The 20,962-nt window shown below is 42.0% G+C and overlaps 1 protein-coding gene across 1 annotated transcript in view; it reads left to right on the top strand.

Annotated features, from left to right (window-relative positions):
* Positions 1–16,139, top strand: part of RRAS2 (RAS related 2) — a 42,181-nt gene extending 26,042 nt beyond the window's left edge. The window contains exons 2-6 of the mRNA XM_054634553.2: positions 4,844–4,931; positions 5,421–5,523; positions 6,905–7,013; positions 14,069–14,187; positions 14,658–16,139. Coding sequence (XP_054490528.1) covers positions 4,844–4,931; positions 5,421–5,523; positions 6,905–7,013; positions 14,069–14,187; positions 14,658–14,745 — 507 coding nt within the window. The 3' untranslated portion in view covers positions 14,746–16,139. The remainder of the gene's footprint in view (positions 1–4,843; positions 4,932–5,420; positions 5,524–6,904; positions 7,014–14,068; positions 14,188–14,657) is intronic.
* Positions 16,140–20,962: the final 4,823 nt, after the last annotated feature.

Raw genomic sequence — 20,962 nt, 5'->3', positions numbered from 1 at the left:
GCTGGTCTGTAACTGTAGCTGGAGGGTGGAAACCCTTCTATTTCCTTGCCTTGACTGGGTTTGAACCAAAAACTTAAAACATGTGGAAAGAATTTAAATAAGCAACCAGTGGCTCTTTGAAACATTATGTGTATGTTTAGTAAATACAGATGGAGATTATAGAGACAGCAAGGATGAATATATATTTTGGCATGTACCTCTCCTTTAACTTGCTCATAGTGGTGGTGTGCTCTCACTGAGCTGGGCTGCCTGCATGGCCTCCCAGCCTGGTGTAGAGAGAAAGGGAGGAATGTTCTGCAGGCAGCCTCTGGACTGCAGCTTCGAGAGGCAGCTTCCTGTCAACAGCATCCTTCTCCTCTCCCACCCTAAAAGTGCAAAGGAAAGTTATCTCCTGACTTTTCATTTTGTGCACTGTTTATTACTTTATGAAAAGTGGCATAAGAGCCATGAATTGGCACTGAGGTTTTCCATCAAAGGTGTCTTTACTGAGCCATTTTTATTAATTTATGGAGTGGGACTCAAGCTTGTCAGCTAATGGAGGAGTTTCTCTACGTGTATTAAAGGCAACAAATAAATGGAGGAAGAGGATAAACTTAAGAGCAGGTTTTCATATCTTACCAAAAGACTTGAGTGATTGAAACACTGATTTAGGGATTGCTATTGCCTTATACAAAGACTGCTGGAGCAGTATTCTGTATAGTGTCACTGTTTCCATGCACTGTGAGTAGAAACTCCTGTGAAGGTCAGGAGGTCATTTGAAATGCATTTTAAGATGATGAGTGTGTACATAAGAAGGGATTTTAGTGGTGGGTTCCCCAGCTCTAAGTGATGTAGGTAGTGTGGGATTGGAAATTTTTATGCTCTTTTGGTTTTTTCCCCCTTTACAAAAGTCCTTGGCCACAGGCTTTCCCATCTCTGGGCTTGATTGCCTCAGCAGTCATAGAAAGAGAAAACCTAGAAAACCTGTTGCATAATATTCTGGGTGAATTGAATGGTTGATGAGAGTACTGGGCTCAGCTTCTTGCTTCCCTTCTAGGAGATGGGTGGAAAGAGCTTTGATTTTGCTGGTGATTAAGGGAGTGGTGTAACAGGAGAGCATGTTCAAGTTACTATCCCCTTAGAAGAAATTTAACTGCTTCTAATTATTTCCTGCAGGCAGTGGCCAGCTGCAGTGGAGCCAGCTGAATGAGTCGTGGCTCATTGGATTTGTCAAAGGAGCCCAAGAGCTCCTAGAGGAGCAGATCTGACACTCTGGGCTGTGTGGGGCCACCCTGGAGAGCCATGCCCTGTGTTCCATGCCAGCTCTCATCCCAGCTCCTGCTGTGCTTCCTGGGACTGCTGTAGCCTGGAAGGGTGGCTACAGCAGTCAGAGGTGTCAGGGCTTGCACTGACAGCTTTCTAAAACACCCAGCACTAGGCAGGCCTGGGTGTTGCAGCACTCTGGGATGTGCTTGCTCCTCTGATTTGTCTGGACTTGGCATCAGTTTGAAAGCAGTAGGTTGTCAGTGGTTTGTGTCTGCTGCAATTGGGCTCCTGTTGGGCTTTTAAGCAGTTCTGCCACAAACTCCTTGACCTCTACAAAGTTATTTGTGCTGGTGTAGGGTCTTAGGCTTGCTGGGTGAGCAGGCATCTTGCCCGGACAGCATTCAGGAGTGAAGGGATGGCCTCATGGAATGTTTCAGCATATCTGCCATGCTTTAATTCTTTAAACACTGCCTGAACAGCAGCAGGAAGGTCCATTTCTGCTCAAATTGATAAACACTGTGTCTGCTACATCTATCTTTTGTAAATCAACCCAGAGTGAATAAAGCCTGCGAGCTGTGGTTGTTGTGTGTCCTGCAGCACAGTCCCACTGCAATTTGGGAAGGAAGGCTCCTTCAAAACTAGCAGCTGTTTGAGGCACAGAAGCCTTGCCCAGTGCCTGGAGCTAAACCACAGCACTAATTGCTTTGCAAAGCTCTCCTGTAGTGGCTGTGACAGCAGATTTGGCAGTGCCAGCTCCATGGGAGGGAAGAAAATACTTGTAAGAGCAATTGTTACAAGGGGGGATCTGTGGCATCTGCTCGTTCTTAACTTGACATGTGGCTGATGCTGGATCAGGATGACTTAATCTTGTTTCCCTTTTTGAGGGAGGAACCATGTTCCATGTCTCTGTACCTAGTCTTGCAGTCTTGCTTTGTGTATAGTTGGGGTTTTTTTAATTAAATAAAAAAACAAACTAAAAAGGGTGGAGGGAATCTCAGAAATGCCCTGCAGATTACAGAACATGCTGTAGTTGTTGGCCCTTGGACAGATAATGAGGAAAATAAGAAGAATCCATCTGAGATAATTATGGCTTTCTTTTCCGAACTCTCTTGGTGAAAAATACTGCCCTTGCTGGATAAAAAGTTGCTGCTTTAGGTGTTCTGCTAACACTGATTCATGAGAGCAAAATAAATTGATTCCAAAATCTCCCTTTTACTTAAAAGCTGCTATCCTTTACCATTTTGTAGATGTGAAGGTTCAAACAGTAACTTTGAATTCTGCAGGATGGAGGAATGAAAGCTGAAGCAATTTCAGAGTGCAGGCTTTGTCTTCCATGGTTTAGTCACCTAATGCTTTTTTATAAATAGCACTTTTTGTTTCCTTAGTGGAACATAGGACTAAATTCCCTTCCTTGTGATCATCCCTTTAAAGTCAGATTCTGTAAATGATTTTATTTAAATATTTGTATGTTCACCTAAGTTTCTCATCCATCCTTTAAGGTTTGTTAAAGGCCACTAAATAATTGAGAACTTATTTACAGTTTGTATAAATTCATTCCTCAAAGTCTCTTCCTAAGCTCCTGGATAGAGGAGTTTTGAGTCATAGATATAGGCAAAAGAAAAGATAGAGGACAGTTTTGAAGGCCAAATTTTTTCCTCTTTAAATCTTAAAGGGAAGCAAGGTAAAGGGATGAGCTGTAGTTGAACGAACTGCTTGGTCTGAGGTGAGTGTTCTGCTGCCTCTGGCTAGGCACTTTGGCTGTGTGTTGCATTCAGGATCCCAGGCCTGTTGGTTGACTGGAATTTTTTTGTGGTAGAGGGTGGGTTTGTTAGGGGTTTTTTTTTGTTTGATTGGTGTGGGTGGGGTTGAAGCAGGGTGAGTGTTTAGCCTGGGTGCATCAATGCAGACAGGCTGTGACTGCTGTGTAGGTGTATCCTGAAAGGACACTGATGTCTGCTTGAAATGCAAAGGAGCTGCTCAGGGTCTCTGCTCTGGGGGCAGCAATTTTTTAGTGTGGTGCCAGCTCTAAATGAACAGATCAACAGCAGCCTGTACAAACTCCTTCCAACTGCATGATGGCTGTGGTGTATGAGCACAGGTTATATACAGCACCCACAGCTGGGGATGTGCTTCTCCTCCCAGCAAGGGAGCTGCAGCCCAGCCCATGAGCTCTGCTGGGGAACCCCTGTCCTGAATGCTGCTGAGCCAGGAGCCTGGCATGGCCATGAGCCAGTGCTGGGTGCAGTCAGGACAGTGTCCTGCAGGCTGTCCTCATGAGCAGCTCCTCACCTGGACTGGACAAGGGCAAATACAGCCACGTAAATTATCTGCAAGGAACAGAGTGAACTGTGTTCTGCACTGACAGTGGTGTGTCTGGAGAAGGGTAGTGGGCTAGTGCTGTGATTTCAGTTCTTTTTTTTTTTCCCCCCTTTTTTTTGTTTTGTTTTCCCAACTGTGACATCTGTTAACTTGGTTTTGGTAAGTTTAAAGGAGCACAGTGTTGTCTTGTAGGTATCTTTAAGTTTGTGTGATGGGAAATGGCTTCAGCAAAGCCCCCTTCTTTTTTTTTTCTTCTAGAAGCCAATATGTATTTTCAAAACATTCCTAATTCCTTACTGGTTTACAGAACTGAATAATGTACACATGGTACACCTGCAGTTCTGCACAAATTGTGCACTGAGTGCCTGCTGGGAACATAGATGGGAAGGAATTTGATCAGGGTTCAGATTTGTTGTGCTAATGTGATTCCTTCAGTTTTAGGTGAAGTTAACTCGCTTATGACTGCATGCAAGCTAAAACTTCATCCTTTGAATTCTAAACTTGTCTTCTGATGGTGTTGTTAACCCAGTATTCAGTACCAGATCACCCAGTCTCTAGAGAAATGTACCAGAATGTGCTTTGCTCTACAGTTTGGGTGATCTGGTGGAGCCTTGTGCTTAGACCATGGTGGCACAGGCACTTCATGGCTTATTTTGCTTTCAGGGGTTGTCTGTCTGGGGGCTGTGAGTGCTTAAAGTCATTAAAACCAGGAGAAAAATCCTGGTAACAAGCATGTTCCACCAAACTTCTTTCAGCTAACAAACTGAGTGCTACTTGTGTTGTGTGGAGCTGTTGCTAGACATTGTTCTAGAACTGCTGGGGAATTGTAGGAACAGCTGAGAAAGTCCTGGTACTTCCTGGAAATCTCTGGCTCTAGGATGGGGAGAGGAAGTCCTGTAAACTTGAGAATGTCAAAGAACTTCTAAACCCTACCGGAAGTTCAGAGAAATTACAAGAGACCTTAGAAGTCCATAGAAACTGAAAATTGCTAAAGATTTCTGAGGAATTGTAGGAGTTACCAGTAATGTCTAAAAAATGTTGGAAAGGCTGTAGGAATCCAGTAAACTCAGTGACTCTGCTAGTAATGTCTACAATTCATAAGCATTTACTAGGAATAGGAAAACCATTACTGGATATCTTTGGATGAAGAGCCAAATGGTTGTACATGGATAAACACTCTCACTTTCCTTATGCTGCCAAGTGTCCAGTTTTAGCATCTCCCTCAGTGAGTGTCCTGTGTGTGCTTGTCTAAGACACAAACCTGTTTTTTTCTCTGCAGTCCTACTTTGTTACGGATTATGACCCAACCATTGAGGACTCCTACACCAAGCAATGCGTGATAGACGACAGAGCCGCGCGCTTGGACAGTAAGTAGCCCGTCCACAGTGCCCACAAAACTAGGATTAGGAATTAGTTTTATTCCCAGGAGTTACCTGGGTGACATGGTGGCATGAAAAACACACCTCTGTGCTGCCTAAGTGCAATAGAAATGCTTTGCTTTAAAAATTTCAGTTCTTGCGTGCTGGTGATTTCTTTATGAATAAACCAACAACCCTCATCCTCGCATATGTCTGAGCATTATCCATCTCTTTCAGATGGTCAGGAATTAGCAGAAGTGCTCAAGTGTTTTGTTGTTCAGTTGGTTTGGGAGGTCTTGAATTGTTCAGTCTGTGCAAGAACTTGTTGGGAATATTAGAAAAATATCCAGTAGTATCTGCCAAAAGTGGTTTCTGCTTGGCTATGATGCACAGGACAGACTCTCACAATATATTATCAGGAATATTTTTTTTCAGTCTATGAGAGAAAATGCTTTCAGACTACTAAATGTAGTAATTAATATTTTTGCTTGTGCTCAGTTCTGGATACAGCAGGACAAGAAGAATTCGGAGCTATGCGTGAGCAGTACATGAGGACAGGGGAGGGCTTTCTGCTTGTTTTCTCAGTCACAGATAGAGGAAGGTAAGCCTGAGGTCAAGTTATTAAAACAAACAAGTTTTAATTATTCTTAAATTGCACATGATCCTTAACTGAAATAATCTCAAACAAAACATTATGTGTTCACTCTTAGGTGCAAGGTGTGATGCTCTTTCAGCACTGAAGAACAAATTTGAACCAATCATTTTGTGAAAGTGTCTTATTTGTTTCAATAGATGACTTGAAAGCATACAAAAAAAAAAGAACAGCTCTGTTCAAGAACTTTATTACAGTCCAGAATACCATTTTCCTGGGAGGGTCTGGTATTCAGTCAGTTCTTAGGAATATCCCTTTGCCATGTGCAGCATCAAGTAGCTGGCTCTGGGTTTCTGAGTGAGTTTAGGGTATGTGCCTGCACTCTATTGCAGGCAGAGGTCCCCCTACTTTCCCCTATGCATTGACTGAATGGCTGCAGAATGCAGATGAAACATCATCTTAGACGCTGATGAAGAGCTATGCTTAGTGACATACATCCCTTTGCATGAGGTGTCTGGCTACCTAGTTCTTTCCAATGTGACTTTTTTACTGGTGGTCATCTTGCTTTTAAACTTTAGCTGGCAAATTAGGTGTAAATACCTTCAGGCTATATGTCTGGAAGGCTACAAAGGGTATGTGATTATCTGCAAATGTCTGTGCTGAGGGTCCTTATGTAGTGGTTGGCTTTAACTGTGTTTACTTGAAAGCAGTGATTCATTTATTCATTCTCCAAAAATCCTTGCTTAGGCCAGAATTATCTTGTTTAGCTTACCATCCTGGAAAAAGTTTTCTGCTCTGCTCACCTTTCCTTAAACACTGCTGGAATATTCCTTATGCTTGAAAAGCATCAGTACCTGGTTTAACTTAGTTGGTAACTGGAAAGCTTTCTGCTCATTTAGCCCTGCCATTTTTCTGTCCTTGACAAAACAAGGCTTTCCAGCTTTGATAGCTTCCCCCAAAATTCTTAGAAGTAGCTCTGGAGCTTGCCAGCTGAAATATTGATCACCTGGGTCTCTATGCTGTGGTTTGAATATTCTAGATAGAGTAGAACTCCGGGGTCAGTATTTGTAGAATGGGCTGTAGTTGCTTGATTCTCTGCAGCACATTGGCCCTGGGTCCCTGTGGATTGAGACACAGTCAGTGTTTTGCTCACCCTGCAGCCCCACCTCAGCCCAGTGCAGAGGACACTGCTCACTTGGGGATTTTTTTGGTTTGAGTGTTGGATGGTTCTCTAACTGGTCATGCTGTGACTCTGGAGTGCCTGCAGCTGTCTGTGCTTGTGTGTCATGGCAGGGCAAGTCCCAATATGTGACTCATAAATTCTGAACTTTTTCAGAACCTGAGAATCTGTGAATTAGTGCACTGATGCTCTGCTTGTGTTCTTTCACAGCTTTGAAGAAATCTATAAGTTTCAGCGACAGATTCTTAGAGTGAAAGATCGTGATGAGTTTCCAATGATTCTCATTGGTAATAAAGCAGATCTGGACCACCAAAGACAGGTAATTCATTTGCTCTTAGCTACTGCTCACTTTCTTCCAGAAAATTCAGTTTTCCCCCAGAACTAAACTTCCTTCCAGAATGGCAACAAACAAATGGAAAAAGTCCTATCATGTAAACTAATTCCAATGCAAGAAACTCCACTCAGTTTCTGTACTTGAAGAACCTCAGGAGCATGATGGCATTCCATACCCAGCACATCTTCTGAGTCAGTGGGGTTATGTTGAGACCAAGTCTATTCACAGAGCTGAGAGCTTTCTGTCATGACTTGATTACTCAGGCATGAACGTGTCTAATTCCTCAGTTCTGTTACTCACACTGCACTGTGCCAGCAGAGTGCATTCCAACACTAACCCCAGCCATCCTTAGCCTTCAGTGCTCTTGCTTTTACCTTTCACTGCTGTTATGTATAAATTAGTGGTTAGTCACTGTTTTCTCTTTGTCCACTCATCTTCTGCATAACTGACTTAAAGCTTTAAAAGTTGGAAGTACAGCAACACAGTTTGTTATATTTATGTGACTTAAAGTTTTGAAACTGATAGTTCTCAACCTCATCTCTTAGTCACAAGATTACTTAAAATATTTAGTTTAGAATTATTTAAAGGACTTCCAAATATATTTTTCTTAGTTGCTGTTGATTTTTAATGAATCAAACTAATTTGGGCTGAAATGAAAATAACCTTACTATAGCAGCAGGAAAGGAACAGATGTCAAACTTGTATTTTCTTCAGCAACTAATTTGAGAAGCTTAATATTTTCTCTTGAGACAGTAAGAGGACATTGAAAGCTTGGTGGCAACACATGATTTTCTGAGAATAAAGTAAAAATTGCTGTAATTGTTCTAAGAGTTTCACAAGGAAAAAACCCCATGGCTTAAAGAGGTCAGTGAGTTAGTTTGTGCAAAGCTGTATTACAATTACAGCACCAAAAAAGTTCCTGTTGAATACAGTCCCTTGACTGTCGCAGCCTCTTCATCCCAGAAGCTGTGTAGAAAGATCATGACTAAATTAAAAGCTATGCTGAAAGATGCTGCATTGAAAGAAGTTTTCACAGAAGTAGCTCACAAATTCCTCTGAAATAACTTTGAGTACTCACACGTTCACAGAACACTCTGTCCCTGAGACAGGGACATTTCATTCCCTGTCATTCTTCACTTACCATCATGCCCCCATCAAAATCCCTAGATTTAACCTTGCAGGTCTGGAACATCTGTACTTCATCTCCTGCACAAATGTTGGCATTGAAATTATGGAGGTGAAGCTGAACTATTCTGCTAATTGTAATTGCTGAAGGAGAAACCCCCAGATGCTTTGGGAGGGAAATAACATCATGGCTGTCAGTCCCAGCTCTCAGGATACCTGCAATTGTAGCTGGTAACCCTGGACATCCATTTCTAGCAACAGCTGTGAACTTTGCTCTCTCTCCTCCACCCTCCTCATGTGATTACACTGCCTCTGTTTCTCCCTTAAAGGCAGAGAGGTGCCTGTCTCCTGTTCTGCTGGTCCCTCTGCCCTGTTCCAAGCTGCTTTTTCAGGTGGAGATGGGCTGGAATGCATTCAGGCTCAAAGAAGCTATTTCTGAATTGCCTAACTTTGCAATTTTGCTGCCTATATCAATATATGGCTCCAAAATCTCCTTTTGCTTTTTATGGCTATATTAATTACCTTAATTGATTAGATGCTGATGGGCATTCCTTTTTGTTGCTCTCACTCACCATTTATAATATCAATTGGTGGACTTGTCACTGCCATCATAAGCTGGGGCTCAGGCAGATATAGCTGAGGAAACTTTTTCTGGGTTTGCTTAAACAGCTACTACATGTTCTTAACTCTTCCCTGCCCCTTCCCCATCACATGGTGTGTTTCACTTGGGCTTCAGTCAGTGTGAAGGAATGATTGTCAGATGCTGAGCTGACATAATTGGACCCCAAAAGGGAGAGGCTCATTCTTTCCCAGATCTCACTTGAAGCACTTTTAGAGTTGAATCATCTCTCTGGATGGGGAGGAGCAGGAATGGCTTCCTGGGACCTGTGTGAGCTAAATCAGCTTGCAGCAAGATTTGAGTGCCAGTGCTGGTAGCATGGGAAGGGGTGGGACTGTGGCTTGGAGCAGAGCAGGGAGGAGCTGGGCTGGGGAGAGCAGTGAGACCTCGCCCTTTGGCAGCAGCCAGCAGGGAGATGTTATCAGCTGGGTGTTACACTCTCTGAGGGGCACCAGCTTGTTCATCTGGCTGAGAACTTGTCAACTAGTCCTGCCACCAGCTAAGCCAACTAGCCCAGAAGTGAGGAAGAACTTCAGCCTGACAAGCAAGGTCATCCTGCTCTGGCTGCAGGTTTCTTGGCAGGCAGCTGTGCTGGGAGCTGTGGGGTCAAAGGGGAGAGAGTGCTCCCTCACCTTGGCTGGGAGTGCTGGCTGGGTGGGGAGTCTGGGACAGTCCCAGGCTGTAACTTGTGGGCTGAAGTGTGATAAAGGCAAATCCTCTGCATTTTTACACTTTGCCTGCTGATGTGTCAGGCTGCACTGGGCACCACCAAAAACCTGCTAGGCCACGCTTAAATGTTACTTATCTGGTTCTTTCTCTCTTAACTTGTTTAATCCCAGCTGTACACTTTTCAGCTTCAGAATTAAGGTAGCATGTTTAGAATGTCAGGAAGAATGTCAGTATCAGTTTCTAGAGCAAAACTGCTTGTACTGGGCATCTGCCTGCTTTTTCCTAAAGGCAGGAGGCAGACCAGTGAAACACATGCAATCTCTGAAAGACTGAAACCCTGTTAAAGTAATTTAGTGTGTCTTTGGATCAGCAGATGATGCTCAACAACAAATCTTCCCAGAACCCAAAGGAGTTAAACATGTGGAAGAGTTCTGGTTGTCTCAAGGGTCTGGCCACACCTTTATCCAAGTAAATATGTGTTGAGGTAGAGCAGAGTACAGAGTACTGTCGTGACACCATAAATCTGGAGGCTAATGATGCATAACTAATCATCCTCGTGTGGTGGCAACTGTTTCTCAGGAAATACATGAACTGGGCTGTACAGCAGAAGTGCACAAACAATGGCATGATCTTGATGAATTGTTGGGGCTCACCAAAGGTGTGGTGTAAATTAGTGGGGCTTTATATACCAGAGACCAGCTCACAAGTGGTTTTGGGAGGGATGTGAAAGAGCAAGTTTGAAATAGCAATTTGTCATGGTAAGAACTGTATAGATAAATAGAGTTAAGCAGCTTTCTTGTGATTTTTGTCTCTCAATCTCCACGGGTTACATTGACAAAGAAAAGTGAGTCTTTAGAGGACAAGGAAGCATTAATCTTTAGAATGCATGATAAGCAACAAAGCTGCCAGTGTTTCCAAATTCCCCAGTCACAAATTGCTGACTCTGAAACCAGAATTGAAGCACCATCTCTTCACTGCTCTTTCCTAAAGTAAATGCTGTGCAGCAGTCTTCCTGTTAAATAGGTTAATTCCTTAGAACTCAACACTGGATGTTTCTACTGTAAGATAATTCAGTAGGGCACCAGATGTTTTAATAATAACCACTAGTGGTGGAGGAGTAGACTTGTCAGTGCAGGATATGTCTGACTTTCTGTAGATAACTGCTAGCTTAAACTGGGTCAAGTCTGATCATTCCCCAGATGGCAGGATTTCAAGGAAAATCCAAGTTGCAACAGGAAAGTGCTTAGGTTTCATTAAATGCTAGTTCTTGCTTTTGCATCATGACTGAACTAACACAATGACCTACTGCTGAGATCACCTCTGTTACCTTTAAAGCAAGAAGAGCAAGAGAAGTCCATCTGACTTAACTCTTAACCATCTCTTTCTTGTATGAAAGTGTGACAATAACTTCTTGCACTGGTAGATGTTGGGACTATGTCCAGGGGACATCTGTGTGCCCACAGACAGATTGTACCTTTGACTGGAGAGTGTCGACAAACTGGAGTTAGGGGACAGTGAATTATTATCCCTGTAGGACAGTTGGGATGACAGATGCCCTCTTCAGGTGTGATGGAACTCTTGGCAGAAATGGACAATGGTTTTGTGCTGGGAGCACTGGAGGGTGACCACAGAGTGGTAGAAATGGATTCTTCTCAAACTTGAGGAAACATTTGTTTACCTGTGTGATGTGTCCCTTAGGCTTGTGTAAGTGTCCAGGCAAAATACAGGTGCAGTGTTAGGTTAGGCAGCCTTGTGGAGTTGCTTTAGGTGGAGGAAAGCATGGAAACTTGAGAAATTAATGTATTTCTGACAGATACCAGACAGACTAGTGAAGAGAGAAGGACCTGTGTTGGCAGGATTATGGTGCAGATAGTCAAATGGAAACTGTTTCAGAAGAAGAATGTTAGCTTAGGGAGGTGAGGAATAAGCTTTTCCATGTTTGACTGGCTCACATCTTCTGTAATGAGTTTTCATTTGAGAAACTTTTACTAACTGTCAGAACAGGGAGAATGAGTGATATCCAGAAACAAACAATAGGGTGAGCATTTATGGGTGGTTCTCATTTGTATTCAGCCTTAAGCTCAGTAAAACTGCAGAACCAACACACACAGATGTACACACAATCAAATCTGTGCTTCTCAATCTACCATCAAATCTGTGCTTCTCTTTAGTTCTGTCAAAATAACATCCAGTTGTCTTTGAAGAAAAAGGATTTAGTTTTTATTTTGGTGGTGATGTTAAATAAGCTGTCCCATCACACTTCCTGGAAAACTTGACATGTTATAGGGTTGTTGTACTCAAGAAGGGACAACAAAAATATAAAAATTCATGTTTTTATTTACAAGTATTTCTATGTTTGTACTTACATTTCCCTCAGCTTTGAAGATGGAACTGGTATGTTCTGGCCTCTAATTAACATCTTGGGCACTGCACATGTTTCCATACTGTTTCCAAACTAAATATTGTTTTAAACTGACTTTTGAGGTCACCAAAATTTACCACAAGTAACTTGACAATATACTCGTGAGACTGGAAAAAATTATTTTGGAATTTAACAGTTACAGATATTCTAGTAAATACAACAAGAACTTCAGTGTGTTTATAGTGTTTTAAATGCAGGATATTGTGGAAGTGTAGCTCAACTTCATTACAGTGTTAGTTTGACTTGTACCCATAAAGTTCTTTAGGTACAATACTGAAGAAATTCTTTGAACATATGTTTAAGGATTGAGTTCAGCTTCTCCCCAGAATTATACATTCCTTGCCAATTATTTATTTTTGTTGAACTTCAGCCTCTCACTTTCTGGGGATGCAGTAAACTATGCAGGGATGAAGAAAAGTAAAAAAGAGTTAGTTTTGCTAGAACTGTTATAACTTACTAGTCTGAGGTAGAGATGTACAGAAGGTTCTGGAAGCACGAGTGCAAACTTTAGGAGATTCTACAGTCACTGAAGTGCTAGAAAATAGCTACAAATATTTGTCCAAGTGCAGCCTTCATAAGCTTTGCAATTGGAATATTTCAACATCTGAAGTCAGAGTGGAAAGTTGAAGTGGAGTTGTTCTAGCTGGGGGAGCAGGAGTTTTCAATATTTTTCAGTTTTCAAACAGCAGTAGAGGACTGAAGTTCCAGTTCTTCCAGTTCTCCTTGTGTGCCCTGCAGTTAAAAAGGCAAATCCAGTGGTTGATCTTGGGGTTGAGTTGATCCTGAGTGTTTCTTTTTTGGCTTCAGCTGGTGGTGATAACACTAAATGAATGCAGGGTTGCTGTGAGTGTTTGAGATCAGCAGATGCATCCTGAATTACTCCAGCTAATGGCACAGGATGCTGGGAGCATTTTATAGAGCTTCACAAGGGTTTAGTGGGAGCAGCCCTGATTTCAGCAGGAGGTGTATGGATATAGTGCCAGTGGGATGCTAAGGACAGAGAAATCAAACATGTGGAGATGCCATGCATGGAGGCTCTTAAACCACTGTGTAGCTGTTAAGAAACTGTTTTGCAAGCTGAAAAGTACTTCTAGGCCATGCACTGTGGTCATGCTGCCACTACTTTTCTATTCCCATCTATTTCCATTTCTGTGTAGCTGCTCAATCTAATGAATAATCTGAGTTCCTTTTCAGAACTAATTTAAAAATAAACTCTCCTTATTTTTGTTCTTGTATCAGTCCTCTACGTGCTGGTTTCATGTTTTTCTCTGGAAGCAGTGTAATCTTTGACATTTCTTCATTAGGCATTGTCTTGGCAAGATCTGTTGTACTTCCTTTTGTCACTGAAACTGCCCTTTCCTCCCTGGGCCTGGGGGTGACCTTCCCTTTGGAGCCTTGCACCACTCAGGGTGGCCTCTGTTCTCTGACCTCACTGCTTTCCACCTCATCCAAAAATACACTGTGGTCTCCTTTGGTTTTGCCTTGTGCCTGACTTATTCCTCCTTCCTAGAATGGTCCACTGGTTTCCTGTCTTCTGCCTCATCTCTTTAAATTTTGTACCAGCTTTTCACGATGCTCATTGTTCATCCTGTTCATCTCCTTTTCCACTGTTGTCTCAAGGAGTCAGGGTTTCTTTAATATTTCTGAATTGCCTGAAGGCCTGTAGGTTTTTAGAACTCTGGTAATCTAAGCTATGTTTAACACTGGCTGTGTTTTGCTATGCCATTAATAGATCGTTTTTAAATGTCTTTTTAAGACTTAGAAGCTAAACAGCAGTTGTTTTAAGAGTAGTCTGATTTTTTTGTTTGTTTGTTTCTCTAGATTTAGCTGGGACAATGCAAAGGTGAATTTAGTAATAATATTCAGAATTCTGTTAGTAATCCAGCAGATGCTGACTGAAGCACTTGCTTTGAGGAGAGCAAGGGACTAATGTCTGCCTGGGCAGAAAAACTTGGTCTTGTGCAGAACTGAAGGCACCTGGAGGGAGGAGAATTTCTTGGAAAGTCAGTCTTTGTCTATTGAAGAAACTTCCTTTACAAAAAGTCTGTTTCCCAGCTGTATAACATGGGCAAGGTGAAAGCTGTGCTGTGCCCAAATAACCATTATTTTTTGAGGGAGCTGGATCCTTAACATGCAGATGCAGAGTGTACTGGCACAAAGCTGCTTGCAGAACCCTTGAGCTTTAATGACTGATGTCTGTTGCAGGTGACACACGAGGAAGGCCAGCAGCTGGCACGGCAACTTAAAGTAATGTACATGGAAGCCTCAGCAAAAATCAGAATGAATGTAGACCAAGCTTTTCATGAACTTGTCAGAGTTATAAGGTATGGTAATTGAGACCAGATAATTCATGTCCATGTATTAATGGATGGCTGCAGCAAAGGTGTTGAAATGCAGTGGGAAATTGCTGGGAAGATTCTGCCTGCTGTTACCTTTAAGCTTCAGCCAATAATCTCTATTATAAAACACCCAGGTGCATTAGGAAAAATGCTTACATTAATTTAATATATATTTGAATGATAATTTTGTTGTCTTAATCTTTGGATTTTATTGGTCACCCAGTCAGTAAATATGATAAACTGCATCTGAGACTGGCCTTCTGTAAAAAAATTTGGTTTCTTAAAAAAACAACCCCAAAAGGTGAACTCACGAACTATCACTTACTTTATCAGTAATTTGAATGTAAAAAGGAAGTGCATTCCCTATGAAAGTATAAAAAGTGTGGGATACAGTAGTTGTGTTTATTTACCTGAAAATTATTCTATGAATTTTAATTTGAAATACCTGTTTCCAGGAAATTTCAGGAACAAGAGTGCCCTCCTTCACCAGAGCCAACACGGAAAGAAAAAGACAAGAAAGGCTGCCATTGTGTTATTTTCTGAGAATCCCAAGAACCAAGCTATCAACTGCCAGATCATATTTTTCTTTCCATCATTTTACATCACTTCTGGTATTGGTCTAGCCTTATATGTGCATGTCCTAAAAGTGGTCACCAGAATAGCCTTAGTCCAAGAAGCTGGCAGAATAGTTCTTGAAGAAGACTCGGTCATCCTGGGGCAGACTTCAAACCAAAACACTAAGGCTGCTTCTCTAATACCACAGTTCCTTCCTTCTGTCCCTTCAGAGCTTGCACCTTGTGGAGTTTTATTCGCAAAGGAGATGAAACAAAACCGTGTAGGACGAGGTGTTGAAGTCATGCATAAGTTGTCTCTTGTGAATTAATTTATTTTTACTTCTGACATTTCATTAGCTATTTCAGAGACCTATATTGGGGTATAGAGAATACTTTTTAAAAAAGGGGTGGATTGGCTTTTTTTTTTGTTTGTTTCTGCCCTCAGTTAAATTAGACTTGAGTATTCAGCTAGCCTTAAGAAACCTACACTGAATTTCATTGTCAGCAAAAATTTTCATCTCTCATTTATGCTGCAGTTTTATTTCGGTGGCCAAAAGATTCTACTGTATTTATTTTTTGAATCCAGAACAGCTACAGGATGATTACTACTACTATTAGGATATGGCCAAATACCTGAGCTCCTTCTGGATTGAGGCATTTCAGCTTATTAAGAAATTTCACATTATGTTTGAAAACAAATTGTGTCTTCCTTTGTATTTCTGGGTAAGGGATTAAGGAAAACTAAAATTGTAGCTGTTTTTGTTTCATGTGATATAAAAACGAATTTGATCTTTCCATTGTCAGAGATGATTAAATGTTTTTGCTATATACTTTTATACATTATTTTCTTATCAAACTAGTTAACAAGTATTTTTATATGTTTGTAAGCAAATATGCTTTCACAGCATAACTTGTGTATATGTAAAGACGAGTATTTAATTCTCACAGTTCACTTTTAACTGACAAAATGTGGGATTTGCCAAACTGTGGTAAATTTCTCCTTACTCTCCTGGTTATACCCAAGAATGGCCAATTATGTGCCTGCCCAGCACACCTATAGAGTAAAATCTAGTGTTGTGTTTTAATGAATTTCAGTATCCCTTACTAAAGACTGACCATTATGTGAATTATTAAACTGTAAGACTTTTACCTGATTGTTTAGTTAAACTGTGGATGGTTGTTTAATTTTGAGTTCTGTGGATTGTGTTTAAACAATTCAAGAGTATGGTCCCTGATATTGAAATACTGAGTGGTATTGCACAGTTGTCACCTTAACTGAATGTGTCCAACAGTTCTTTGAAACTTGATTATTAAGCAAACCCTTGTATAACTTCAGGTGCTAGAATTAAAGATGATCTAACCATTTTTGGGGGGTAAACACACTGCCTCTTTCTGAATCTCTTCCAAAACCTGCATTTTCTGGGGTGTAGGGGGGAGAAGGGAGTGATGGAACCTGGCTGGGGAATAGCAACACATACCTGCAACAGCATTTTCCTCAAGCTTGGAAGTAAAGAAACTTTACTTTCAAGAAACATTTCAGCTTAAGTCATGACAAAAGCTGATGTTTGCTTTGGCTTGAAATGTGTAGTCAGTGGTCCAATCAACAATCCTTCTGTTTTCAGGCTGTGCTCACTGTCAGGTGCTCTGCCATAAATCTGGAAGTGTCTCCTGAGAAAACAGGGCTGAAACAAATTCCAGGTACCTTTACAGCAGCAAGACATTAAACCTTGGATTCAAGCTCCTGCCAGGCATTGCAGAGGAATTTGAGGTTTTTTTAATGTAATTTAGATTAGGTTGTGTAATGCAGTTTTGAGAGAGTGGGTAGCTTCCCCTCCCTGCTGGATTTATTGGTTGATGAAAGGCTACTTAGGAGGAGTGTGGGGAAGATTCAAACAAGGAGTTACAGTGGAAACACATTTGGGAGATGCATTGCATTTTTCAAGTCAAATGTAAGAAATTACAGCCTGTAGCAAACACCACGTGTTTTCTTAGCTATGTAAAGCTCTCTGGAGGTAAATCACTGAATATGTGGCTTTAGAATGAGTTAAGACAACAGATTACAGCATGTGTGCTGAGACTGAACTTGTTCAGTGAGCATATCTTTAGATTTTATAAATTTTTTTCTTTATTTTTTAACCTTTCACTCATGGTAGAATGGCTTTAAATAGTGGAGTGTTACAAAAAGAAGTTTTTTTAACATGCAGCTCCTCATAGCTGATAGAGAAGGTGATAGAGCTCCACCTGGAGAGATGGATAACTTTGAAGAGGTTGATGCTAAAGAACCTACACCTGCTAAGCCACGTTGTAAACATGGTGAACAAAATAAACAACCCTGGCACCACCAGCAGCTGCTGTGCAAAGTTTATTAACTAAGACATGTGCATGTGCTTTTTAAGGCTTCTGTTGGAGAGAATGTGCAGAGAAATCTCTGTGGTGTTATCTCTTTTCAAGACTGTGGCACTTTAAGGAGATGTTAAATGTAGGCATTTGGATCCTACTCTTCAGACATGAAGTAAACCTTTAGAAAGGTAATTGAGATTTTTTGGTCTGTAATGGTGATCTAGGTGGTTGTGAGTTCAAAACAGCTGAAGGTATTTCAATTATTTGCTTTTCTAATTGTTGTAGCTGAAAGTAATGGTGGAAAATGATGCTTCTGGCCCTGGTGTGGTGCTTGAAACAATAGAATAGGGATCTTGTCAGTCTTTTTAAAAGAGTAGCCCTGATCCATAGGCCTTGGATTGGTTGTGAATTTACAGCATTGCCACCTTGCTGTAGGATAGAGTTTAGCTGACAATCCAAGAGAGATTCTTACAACTTTTCCTGGCAGAAGAAATGCTTTAACATTTGTCACTTACTTCAGTTCAAGGCTGCACCCATAAATCTATTACATTTGCAGTTCAGGAATCTAGAGAGTTTGAAATGTACCCAGAAATTATCTCCTGTCCTTCTTAGAGCCCAGGGCAGGGTCTGGATCTGTGTTTCAAAGCACAAAGTAACAGCTCTTTCTGGCCTCTCACACTGCTGAACCTGCTGCTCCACTGGATGAGGAGTGGGGGTGATGTGCTCATAGGCAAAAGCCTTTTTATGCATGGGAGCATGAGATGAGCTGTAGTGAAAGGGTTAATAAAACAAAATACATTTGGAAGGTGTTAACTCCCACTAATGCCAAGGAAAACTCTGACTTACATGCATGGCCTTGTGGTTAGTCATCATTGATAAAGTTCAAGTCTGGATTATAACAAAAACATTGGCTAAGGTTCCCCTGACATCATTTATGTGCCACGGTTTCACCCGTGGTGTTGTGTAGCTGCTGACTGGCTTTGCCACATCTTGTTACAAGACTGTGATGAACTTACTCCCAACAGGAGGCTTTGGAAGGCAGTTACCACAAACCCAGCATTGCACTTTATTCTTCAGAAGTTCATTGCTGGGAAAGGTCAGGCTGAACAGAATGCATTTGCACTTGATTTAGGTATAGATTTTGATGTTGGTTACCCTCACATACCAGAACCATGATAAAAGAAACATTCAAAGAGAATTAGGAAAACAACCAAGCTGGAAACAGGGGGACATGGGAGTGTTGCCTTCATTACTGCACTGACCACAGCAGGGCAGCAGCCTGCCAAAACATGAAGGCTTAAAATTGTCAAGATGGGCTCTTGCTCAGGGCATCATGAATGGTAAATGTACAGTTCATCAATTTGTAAGTGTGGCTTTTTCTGCCCTCTTACCTGGGTCTGTTTAAAGTCAAGGTAAAATTTGAAGGCTTGAAGCAAATTCTGGATTGTACATGGTGGTAAGTAGAAATCTTAATCCCAATGTTGTGTACACATGTTGGAAGGCCAGAAAACTTTGGAAAATTCTTGATCCTTAAATATCCTCTTAGAGCTCTGACCATGGGAACACTTGCATGCAACAGGTCAGGTGCAGAAATGAGGATTGGGGTACTTAGAGTAGCCTTTAGCTGGGAAAAGAAAAAGCTTGAAATGAGAAACCACACATATGGAAAAGGCAAGGGGTTAAACCACAAGGAAAACTTAATACTCAGGAACAACATTGTGAATATGTGCTGGGCTTGCTTTCTGTTCTAGACTTTTCTGTTTCTTGCTTGCTATTCTAGAATTTAAGACTTCATTTATTAAGGGTTTGAGAGACTCTTATTTATAGTGACCTTAGCACTCTTAAATTACTACATTAAAAAAAAATGCTTCTGACATTGTAGAGGGAGAAATTAGCAAGCAACGCGCAAACACCAAAAATGCAAGTAGAGGCAGTGATTAAACCTCATAATTCCCTATCTCTTAGTGCAAAACGCGGATTAGGGTGTGCTAAAGCCAGTTTTCCCATCAGTTAAACCGAACAGGAGAGCAGTGGAGCACAAGGACTGCTCGGAACGCCCCGGGATCTCCTGCAGCCCACCACGAGATGGCAGCAGGGGCAGCCCTGCCTGCCTGCGTGCAGCTGGGAAGTGCTGCTCTCCCGGGATCCCGCACAGAGCTCCAGTGCCTGCACTTACAGGCAGGGTAGGAATGCGAAGCTGATGGTCTGTAATTAAAAGGGGCCGTGCGTCAGGGCTATTTCAGAGTGATTATTTTCCATGGATTCCGTAAAATCCGGATGGTCGGTAGCTGGGGAAAAACAGTGGTTTTATAAATGGTGGTTCTGAAGAAATCAATTTGAAAAGCAGGAAGGATGCTTGCAAGTCTAAAACATTGGATGTGTGTTAATTAAAACATTGTACAAATTCTTAATTTCTTCAGAGTTTGCCAGCTTTTATAGTTGCCAGCTGTGTGGGGAATATCAGAGACAAGGCAAAAATGAGTGATATTTGTGAATTGTTAGTAACAATAATAACAATGAACATATGACTTGCAGTCAGAAAGTTATGTATAAACACTTCATGTTCAGCTAAATAATGCATCCACGATTACTGAAACCAAATTTTGTTTGTAGGGTATCTGGGAAGGCATCTGTCACTGCCTGGCTCTAAGGTTTGGGCTCTCCCATTGCTGCCAGGAGCTGCTTTGTGATGATTTCTTTCCAGCAGTATTATTTGTAAGGAATGTCCTTGAAGGGCTGTGGAGTGGAAATAGAAAATACACACCTGTTTCTCGCTTTTAGCACCAGAGGAATCCCTTAGAACTCCTTTTTGACATCTTCATATTGCTAGGACTGAATGTTACATATTCCAGGCCATTCCCCTCTGTTTGTGTTTCAGGAGTTAGGTGCTGGACAAGGAGGATGGGGAGCTGTGGCTGGGTGATTTAGTGATAGTAGACACAGTACCCACAGTCTCCACTGCCTTGACCAAGCTGATTTCCAAGGTCTATGTGAGGAGGTAGAATGAGGAGAGAAGAGGTAGGAGCAGTGGGTAAGGATCAAGGCAGGGGTTGGTTTGGAGGACTTGACCCATACAAATGCACAGGGACCTGATGGAGCCAAGATGGAGAGAGAACTTGCTGATGCCCTCACAAGGCTGCTGGGACATCTTTCATGAGCATGTTTAATGGAAATTCCATTGGGAACTAATGGAAATTCCAGGGAAGTTCCTGGTGGCTGGAGGAAAGCAAGCCTTGCCCCCTTTCTCAAGCAAGGCCTGGGAAACAATGTAGGGCACTGCAGGGAGCCAGCCTTGCTTCTGTGCATGGCAAGTCGTGCAATGAATCCTCCTGGAACACGTTTCTGGGCACATAAAAGAGAAGTGGTTGGGAATGGTCTGTATAAATGTATGGATTTCCTGGAGTCAGCCCCACCTGCCCACCAGGATTGCCCTTGTGATGAAGTGACTGAGCCTGTGGATGAGGAGAGAGCAGTGTATGCTTTTGCCTCAGCTCAGCAATCCTTTCAGCACTGTTTGCCACCCTGTTTTGATATCAAGGTTCAGGGTGTTGTGGGCTGGGTAAAGCACTGACTGATGGCCTGGGCTCAGAGGGAGTGGTGGTCCTCAGTGGGTACCAGCCTGACTTCCAGGCAGAGTCTGGTGACAAGGGAAAGGCTGCAGGGTCTCACCTGGCATCCTGAATATTTGGCCAGTGACCTGAAGGAGCCAACTCAGTGCACCCTTAACATGTTTGCAAGTGCCACCATGCTGGGGAGAGCCAGCTGGTGAGCTTGGGCATGGGGCTGCTGGAGGAACAGGTCAGTGGGGACCCATGGAATTTTACAAGGACAAAGGCAAGGACCTTTTTGAAATCAGAAGTTTTCTT

The sequence above is a fragment of the Agelaius phoeniceus genome, chromosome 6 (assembly GCF_051311805.1).
Source record: "Agelaius phoeniceus isolate bAgePho1 chromosome 6, bAgePho1.hap1, whole genome shotgun sequence".
Taxonomy (NCBI): Eukaryota; Metazoa; Chordata; class Aves; order Passeriformes; family Icteridae; genus Agelaius; species Agelaius phoeniceus.
This window is presented reverse-complemented; position numbering and strand designations above follow the sequence as displayed.